Source organism: Hyla sarda, chromosome 5 (assembly GCF_029499605.1).
Source record: "Hyla sarda isolate aHylSar1 chromosome 5, aHylSar1.hap1, whole genome shotgun sequence".
NCBI lineage: Eukaryota > Metazoa > Chordata > Amphibia > Anura > Hylidae > Hyla > Hyla sarda.
The window spans coordinates 41577593-41587251 of NC_079193.1; the positions used below are offsets into that span (position 1 = coordinate 41577593).

The following is a 9659-nucleotide window of genomic DNA, read 5'->3' on the forward strand; positions in this document are numbered from 1 at the left end:
CCATCTCACCTGTAATGTAAAGCCCATTTTCAAGGTGAATGGGGAAACACATTAAATTAAAGGGGTTATCCAGTTTAGAAGAGGTTTGCTATGGGGATTTCCTTCTAAACTGGGCGGTTCCCGAGACAGGTGTCATCAGAGAGCACTTAGACAGAAAAGAATAACTCAACTTCAGAAGCTCATAAGTACTGGAAGGATTAAGATTTTTTAATAGAAGTCATTTACAAATCTGTTTCACTTTCTGGAGCCAGTTGATATATAAAAAAAAAAGTTTTTTCCTGGAATACCCCTTTAATGTAGATGGATTTGGCGATATTACTCTTCAGTGTTGTTGGGGGAAAAAAGGGTTATTCCATGTACTGACGATGGATTTCTCTGTAATTTCAGGTGTCAATCTTAGCCTGTCCTGACCCTAAGGTCCATGAGATTGCATACCAGTATGGGAAGAACATTGGCATAGCCTTCCAGGTACGCGTTTCTATTTCCTCCATTATTAGGGTGCTTTCACCCTACAGTTCATGGATATGGCTTTATATTATAGAACCTTATTTGTCACCGTATCCATAGATGACTGATTCCCTTATAGGTGCCCATAATAATGACATCATTGTTGGTAGAACCAGACCAATTTGGTGGGACCTGCTGACTAATGTGTATGACAGTGTTTCCCAATCAGGGTTCCTCCAGCTGTTGCAAAAGTACAACTCCCAGCATGCCCGGACAGCCGAAGGCTGTCCGGACATGCTGGGAGTTGTAGTTTTGCAACAGCTGGAGGCACCCTGATTGGGAACCACTGGACTAAGGGGGAGATTTATCAAAACCTGTGCAGAGGAAAACTTCTTTCATTTTCCACAGGCCTTCATAAAAATGAAAGAAGCAAGCTGATTGGTTGCTATGGGCAACTGGGCAAGTTTTCCTCTGCACAGGTTTTGATAAATCTCCCCCTAAGTGAAAAAAATAACAGTTGCTGGCTGTCCGGACATGCTGGGAGTTGTAGTTTTGCAACAGCTGGAGGCACCCTGATTGGGAAACACTGGACTAAGTGAACAAAAGAACAGTTGTTGGCTGTCCGGACATGCTGGGAGTTGTAGTTTTGCAACAGCTGGAGGCACCCTGGTTGGGAAACACTGGTGTATGGGGTTGACCCTTTTTTTCTCCTATGGCAAAAGTCAGGGAAAAGAAGGATTTGCCTTACACCATTATTTTGTTTTCAGGGATGAAAAGCCACTGCCAGAGATGTCCTGCAGCAGCTTTCTCTCCTATCGCCATTCAAAGCACTCGCCCGCTTGGCCGAGTGGTTTAGTTCCACTTTGCACAGTCCCGTACAGCATAAAACGTCCTGCTTTTTTCACAAGCAACACCAGTCACCTGCATTGGTTGAGGTGCAATCCCGGATATAACCTGTGGCCATAAGAGGCACTGTTTTCCAGGATCAAAATGCAAACCATTTTGTCTAATCCCATACACCAGCCTATAAATGCATTATAGGGTAGGGCTCGAATGTCTACTGGTTATCATTGCGACCCCTAAACGGTCAGTCTGTGGGGCAGTGTTTCCCAATCAGGGTGCCTCCAGCTGTTGTAAAACGATAAATTTGAATGCTTTCTGGGCATTCTGGGAGTTGTATGGTTGCAACAGCTGGAGGCACCCTGGTTGGGAAACACTTTTTATAAGGGGAAAATAATTGCCACCTGCTTACATCACATGCAGTGTTTTCCACCTCGCAGCTCATCGACGACGTGTTGGATTTTACATCTTGTGCTGATCAGTTGGGAAAACCAGCGGCCGCAGATCTGAAGTTGGGATTAGCCACTGGTCCAGTTTTATTCGCCTGTCAACAGGTAACGTACGGGAGGCGGCATCCTGATACAAGGCTGAATTTGCCTGTAGTTATTGACCACTGATATTCTGTGTTTGTGTAAAGCTGTAGGGTTCAGGATGCCACTTATATCTATTGTATTATATGAAAACCAAGTCACCTGCCCTCCTATACCCAATTACCATCCTACCATGAGGTCCTGCCTGAATCGAGCCAATCGCTGTGCTATCTTCTGCATTCCCATACACAATGAATGGAGAGGCAGCGCAGCTTAAAGGGGTACTCCGCTGGAATGTTTATTTTTTTTTTTTATCAACTGATGCCAGAAAGTTAAACAGATTTGTAAATTACTTCTATTTAAAAATCTTAATACTTCCAGTACTTATCAGCTGCTGTATACTACAGAGGAAGTTCTTTTCTTTTAGAATTTCCTTTCTGTCTGACCACAGTGCTCTCTGCTGACATCTCGGTCCATGTCAGGAACTGTCCAGAGCAGGAGAGGTTTGCTATGGGGATTTGCTCCTACTCCGGACAATTCCTAAAATGGGCCGAGGTGTCAGCAGAGAGCACTGTGGTCAGACAGAAAAGAAATTCAAATATAAAAGAACTTCCTGTGGAGCATACAGCACCTGATAAGTACTGGAAAGATTAAGATTTTTAAATAGAAGTAATTTACAAATCTTACAAAAAAAAGGACACTTGGTCAAAAAAAATGGAGGCTCTTAGTGCACTTTTTGATCAAAACGTGTCCCCCCATCCACCACACGGAGGTGGCCTCATTTCGTATGAGACCCTAACACACATTCTGAGCCTAACACTCATAACACTCACCTCTGCTGGACATATGGCCTCTGACTGGGTGACACGCTGGATCCATTATCAATTTAAATTAAAATACCTCCTGTGAGGCTATATGCCCAGCAGAGGTGAGTGTAAGAAGTGTTAGGCTCAGAATGTGTGTTGGGGTTCCATCCGAAATGAGGCCACCTCCGCGTGGTGGATGGGGGTGGGCGAGACACGTTTTGATCAAAAAGTGCGCTAAGAGCCTAAATTTTTTGACCAAGAGTGCTGCTGCAATCTTCTTTTTTGTATACTCTGTATTTGCCACAGCAGTGTGCACCCGTGTATTAGGTAGTTGTGCTGGCTATTTTTCTTATGTTTTTTTTTTGTGCAACTTAGGGGGAATAGCACCCTCTGTAGCAGTGCACCCCTCCCCTTTTTCACAAGAGGTATTTTAATTTAAATTGATAATGGATCCAGCATGTCACCCTCAGAGGCTATATGTCCAGCAGAGGTGAGTGTTAGGCTCAGAATGTGTGTTGGGGTCCCATCCGAAATGAGGCCACCTCCGTCTGGTGGATGGGGGACATGTTTTGATCAAAAAATGCGCTAGGAGCCTCTATTTTTTGACCAATGAGTGCTGCTGCAATCTTCTTTTTTTTGTATACTCTGTATTTGCCACAGCAGCGTGCCCCGGTGTATTAGGTAGTTGTGCTGGATATTTTTCCTTTTTTTTTTTTTGAACTTACAAATCTGTTTAACTTTCTGGCACCAGTTGATTTAGAAAAAATAAAATTCCAGCGCAGTAACCCTTTAATTCAGGAGCGGCACTTTTGGGGTCCCATTCTCAAGATCATGAGGGGTCCCAGCACTTGGACACATTCCCTATTCTGTAGATAAGAGATTTGTGTCCAAGATGGGGAAACCTCTGTAGTGCTGGGACTAGCCAGTCTATTGACCAATCACAGTCACTGCTGCACAGAAGCCAACAGATTAGACATCAAACTCTAAATACAGCAGAAGATTGCGGGATATTACGGTGTCCCTGTTTAATAGCACGTAATGAAGACGATGCGCCCACCCCATGCTTCTATTATGACGTCTCAGCGTTATGTGGAATGCCGTATTAATTGTTACCATTGTGTCCTCTGGCTTATAGTTCCCGGAGTTGAACGCCATGATAATGAGGAGATTCAGTTCGCCAGGAGATGTTGAACGAGCGTGGCAGTATGTTCAAGAGGTAAGGAAGGGGAACGGTTCAGCCAAGAGGAGATCGGCAAACACCCAATATACCGTGCCTCAGTGGTGCCCAGCCACCTTCACATACTGGTCCAATAAAGGGTGTATTCACACAGGTACAGTATTCTGCGCATATTTGATGTGCAGGATTTGAAGCTGCAGATTTGAAGCTGTGTTCAATCATATAGTTTACATTGAAATCTGCAGCTTCAAATTCTGCGTATCAAATATGCACAGGATACTAAGGAGAAAAAAAAGGAAAACCTGCGGCACTCACCAACCCGTGTTAGTACCGTATATCCCGGCGTATAAGACGACTTTTTAACCCCGAATTTTCTTCTGAAAAGTCGGGGGTGGTCTTATACGCCGGGTATTGACGTCCGGGATAGGAATACCTTTGATTATCTGCCCGGGCCGGCTCCGGTGTGTGGCTGCAGGCGGGGGCCGGCCAGAGCAAGTAAAAACTAATACTGTATACTAAAAACCAGGGGGCCTCCAGCTGTTGTAAAACTACAACTCCCAGCATGCCCGGACAGCCTTTGCCGTGCTGGGAGTTGTAGTTTTACAACAGCTGGAGGCCCCCTGGTTTTTAGTATACAGTATTAGTTTTTACTTGCTCTGGCCGGCCCCTGCCTGCAGCCACACACGGGAGCCGGCCCGGGCAGATAATCATAGATATTCCTATGCCGGACATCCCTGTGTCCCGAAAAATCTTTTCGGGACATAAGGATGTCCGCTGGTCACTTACCATTCCCCGGTGGCGCGTGTCCTCCTGCGATCCTCCTTCGGTCCGGTCCTCCGTCTCTATGGTTGTACGCACGGGACGTCAGTGACCTCACATGCCTACAACCATAGAGGCAGAGGAGCGCAGGACCAGGACGACGCGCGCCGACCGGGGCCTGGTGAGTGACCGGCCGTGCTATCTTAAGTAATCCGGTCACCGTTCCCCGGTCCCGGCACCTACTGCTATGGTCCATAGGCCATAGCAGTAGATGGTGACCCGGGCCGGAGGAGCGGTGATCGGAACACTGTGGGGGCAGTACAGACATACAGCCTCCAGCCATACACTGTATATGGCTGGAAGCTGTATGTCTGTTGGGGGGAGCTGCCAATCTAATGTGGGGGGAGCTGCCTACTATTGTGGGGGAACTGCTGACCTAATGTGGGGGGAGCTGCCTACAAATGTGGGGGGAGCTGCCTACAAATGTGGGGGGAGCTGCCTACAAATGTGGGGGGAGCTGCCTACAAATGTGGGGGGAGCTGCCTACAAATGTGGGGGGAGCTGCCTACAAATGTGGGGGGAGCTGCCTACAAATGTGGGGGGAGCTGCCTACAAATGTGGGGGGAGCTGCCTACAAATGTGGGGGGAGCTGCCTACAAATGTGGGGGGAGCTGCCTACAAATGTGGGGGAAGCTGCCTACAAATGTGGGGGGAGCTGCCTACAAATGTGGGGGGAGTTGCCTACAAATGTGGGGGGAGCTGCCTACTATTGTGGGGGAAATGCTGACCTAATGTGGGGGGAGCTGCCTACTAATGTGGGGGGAGCTGCCTACTAATGTGGGGGGAGCTGCCTACTAATGTGGGGGGAGCTGCCTACTAATGTGGGGGGAGCTGCCTACTAATGTGGGGGGAGCTGCCTACTAATGTGGGGTAACTCCCGACCTAATGTGGGGTAACTCCCGACCTAATGTGGGGTAACTCCCGACCTAATGTGGGGTAACTCCCGACCTAATGTGGGGTAACTCCCGACCTAATGTGGGGTAACTCCCGACCTAATGTGGGGTAACTCCCGACCTAATGTGGGGGAGCTGGCAATCTAATGTGGGGTAACTCCCGATCTAATGTGGGGGAGCTGGCAATCTAATGTGGGGGAACTGGCAACTTAATGTGGGGGGAACATGATGCCTACCTAATGTGGGGGGGGAACTACAATGTACCGTACATCACGGTAGGAGGGGTAGTCTTATATGGCGAGTATATCCCAAACTCTATATTTTAACTGTAAAAGTTGGGGGTCATCTTATACGCCGGCATATACGGTACTTTATCCCGGTAAGAGCCATTCAAAAATAACTGTTCAACAGGGTATCAATAATGCCTGTCTGGTATAAAGCACAAAGCTTTATATTACAATGATTAGACCATTAGATGGGACATCCCTTGTTGGTCCCCGCTTGAACGGTTATGTGAACTGCTTTGACTGAAATAGGAAAACCTCCGGCACTCACAAACTTGTTTTACTTTTTTATCTTTTTTTATAAGTATTTTCATTGGTTAAAGGTGTACTCCACTATTTCAAAACTTATACCCTATTGAGTGGATCCGATACAAAGGCTGTATTCAGGTCTACGCTCTGTTGACATACAGGGCTTTCCTTACAGCAATGTTTTCCAAACAGTGTGTCTCCAGTTGTTGCAAAACTACAACTCCCAGCATGCCCGGACAGCCAAAGGCTGTCCGGGCATGCTGGGAGTTATAGTTTTGCAACAGCTGGAGACACACTGTTTGGAAAACACTGCCTTACAAGTTTGCTAATCTTACAGTTTCTCTATTGGTAAGCAGAAGGGAAACCTTACACATACATGTTGGAGAACTGCATAAACAGCTGTATACTAAACAGCTGTATACTCCATTCAGTTTTTAGAGCTTCTGACATGGCAAAGCTGTTTGCACAGACCCTATGAAGCAGCACCTGGAGTCCCTATGGGCCTATATGACAGACCTGTAGAGAATTTTTTTCTAATACATTGTAGAAGCCGAAGAAGAATGACAAGACGGTACTCACCATTTGTAGAAAAAAAAAAAAATCTAAGCGTTAATTCTCTTCAGTACATCACCATAATACAGCAGGGAGCGAGGTTCAGAAAGACAGAGAAATTGCAATGAACAACAGCTGTTTTGTGTGAACACATGAAACAGCTGTTGCTGATTGCTAATTATAGTTTTAAAGAGATTTTCCACAAATGGTGAGTGCCTTTTTTTTCTCCCATTCTTTTTCGGACTGTACAATGTATACTTTCACTATTGGTAACTGGATGGAATCCTTACACATATGTGTTGGAGAACTGCATAAACAGCTGTATACTTACTGAGGTAACCTCCATTCGGCTTTTACGGCTTCTGACTATTCAAAGTGGTTTATACAGACCCAATGCTGCGGCACCTGGAGTCCATATGGGCCTATAGGTCAGACCTGTAAAGAGGAGAATTATTTTCTAATACATTGTACAAGACGAAAAAGAATAAGGAAATGGCACTGACCATTTCTAAAAAAAAAAAAAAAAATTATCTATATGTTAATTCTCTTCAGTACATCACCATCATGCAGCAGGGAGTGCGGTTCCGAAGGACTGGGAAGTTGCCATATGTGACAGCTGTTTCTTGCGTCCGCTTGAGAGCATGTTTGTGTGTGGATGCATGAAACAGCAGTCACTGATTACTAATTAAAGTTCTAAAGAAATTTTCCTCAAATGGAGTGCCTTTTTTTTTTTTTTTTTTTTGTCATTCTTTTTCGGACTGTACAATGTATAATTTCACTATTGGTAACTGGAGGGAATCCTTACACATACGTGTTGGAGAACTGCATAAACAGCTGTTTACTTACTGAGGTAACTCCATTCGGCTTTTACAGCTTCTGACTATTCAAAGTTGTGTATACAGACCCAGTGCTGCGGCACCTGGAGTCCCTATTGGCCTATAGGTCAGACCTGTAAAGAGGAGAATTATTTTCTAATAAATTGTACAAGCCGAAAAAGAATGAAGAAACGGCACTCACCATTTCTAAAAAAAAAAAAAAATTCTCTAAATGTTAATTCTCTTCAGTACATCACCATCATGCAGCAGGGAGCGCGGTTCAGCAGGACTGAGAAGTTGCAATCAGTGACAGCTGTTTCTTGCGTCCACTTGTGTGTGTGTGTATGGACGCGTGAAACAGCTGTTGCTGATTGCCAATTAACGTTTTAGAGAAATTTTCCACAAATGGTGAATGCCGTTTCTTCATTCTTTTTCAGACTGTACAATGTAAAAATAGATTGAAACAGTGCACCTCCACAGAAGTGGATACCAGTACGTTGACCGGATAGTACCGCTTCTTTACTAATGTGAACAGGTCCCACGTCATAAGTAGTGCCAGACACTATTCCTATTGTGATTATTATGGGAACTACTTTACAGATCTATAGTACAGCTATATTGGTGAAGCAGTCTATACATTAGAGAAGTTGTGCAACTTTTCTACACCCAACATAGCAGTGTTTCCCAACCAGGGTGCCTCCAGCTGTTGCACAACTACAACTCCCAGCATGCCCGGACAGCCAACAGCTGTCCGGGCATGCTGAGAGTTGTAGTTTGCAACAGCTGGAGGCACCCCGGTTGGGAAACACTGCCTTACACTGCTGTTCTGCTAAACTTGGTGTCTATAAATATAACCGGACTACAACATTGATCGATATTTTTTTTTTTTCTTTCCTTCCACCAACCAGAGTAATGGCGTCCACCAAACTACCTACCTCGCCCAGCGCTACTGTAGCGAAGCGATCCGCGAGATCAGCAAGCTGCAGCCATCCCCTGAGAGAGACGCTCTCATCCAGCTGACAGAGACTGTGCTCACCAGGGACAAATGATTGGGGGGGCGGGAACTGGAACCGTACCGGGCAGCTACCACCAAACAGTGCCTCAAGCAACCCTTACCATACACAGCTGGTTTTGCGTCACGGGTGGGCTACCAAAAAAAATGGACTTACAAGAAAACTATTCATGATGTTTATTATGCCTTTTCACCATGACGGTACTGTATATTTTTTTTAAGGGTTCAATTTTATCAGTGGAAGCCATATCATGTCTGAGCGAGAGGGGTCGGGGGGGGGGGGGGGGGGGAGAAGATATTTACAACAGGATAAAACTTATTCTGAATCTGTTTTTGTTTTTTTATTTTATTATTTTTTACTCTTTCGATTCAATCAAGTAGCAATATCACTAAAACTGAACGATGAAGTGGCGGAAATGTCATTGACTGGTAGGACGATTAATATAATGTAACATTAAAGGGGTTATCCAGTAAAAAAAAAATGTATATATCAACTGGCTCCAGAAAGTTAAACAGATTTGTAAATTACTTCTATTAATCTTAATCCTTTCAGTACTTATGAGCTGCTGAAGTTGAGTTGTTCTTTTCTGTCTAAGTGCTCAGCAGCTGATAACTATTGGATGGATTAAGATTTTTTTAATAGAAGTAATTTACAAATCTGTCTAACTTTCTGGAGCCAGTTGATCTAAAAAAAAAAAAAAAAAATATTTTTTTTCCTGGAATACCCCTTTAAGTTGCATCCCAATAATTTTGGCATAATGTTAAAAAACAAAACAAAAAAAACCCTTTATAATAGTAAGCAAGAAACGATAGTCTTCAAACATTGGGGAAGGAAGGTGTGTACTAATCCTAAAGAAAATGTGCAAAACAAATGCAACTATGGATTGGCTGGAGTCAATAGACCAGTGTTTCCCAACCAGTGTGCCTCCAGCTGTTGCAAAACTACAACTCCTAGCATGCCCGGACAGCCGTTGGCTGTCCAGGCATGCTGGGAGTTGTAGTTTTGCAACAGCTGGAGGCACACTGGTTGGGAAACACTGCAATAGACAATGGTAAATACTACAGGTCTGGGGGGGGGCAGGAATGTCCGCAGTATCGTATTGGCCCCAGGGGCTCAATGTTGTGTCATTATAATGTGAATATTCAGGCTATAAAGGAACCCTGCGCATAATAGATACACAAAATATTGATATCAAAAGAGATTTGTATAAATTCTATATGCCACCTGGGAGATC

The 9659-nt window shown here is 44.8% G+C and overlaps 1 protein-coding gene across 3 annotated transcripts in view; it reads left to right on the forward strand.

Annotated features, from left to right (window-relative positions):
* Nucleotides 1-8697, forward strand: part of PDSS1 (decaprenyl diphosphate synthase subunit 1) — a 29252-nt gene extending 20555 nt beyond the window's left edge. For all 3 annotated transcript variants that reach the window (XM_056519353.1, XM_056519352.1, XM_056519355.1), the window contains exons 8-11: nucleotides 388-468; nucleotides 1728-1841; nucleotides 3759-3839; nucleotides 8321-8697. In XM_056519353.1, the coding sequence (XP_056375328.1) occupies nucleotides 388-468; nucleotides 1728-1841; nucleotides 3759-3839; nucleotides 8321-8461 (417 nt within the window). In that variant the 3' untranslated portion in view covers nucleotides 8462-8697. The remainder of the gene's footprint in view (nucleotides 1-387; nucleotides 469-1727; nucleotides 1842-3758; nucleotides 3840-8320) is intronic.
* The last annotated feature ends 962 nt before the right edge of the window (nucleotides 8698-9659 follow it).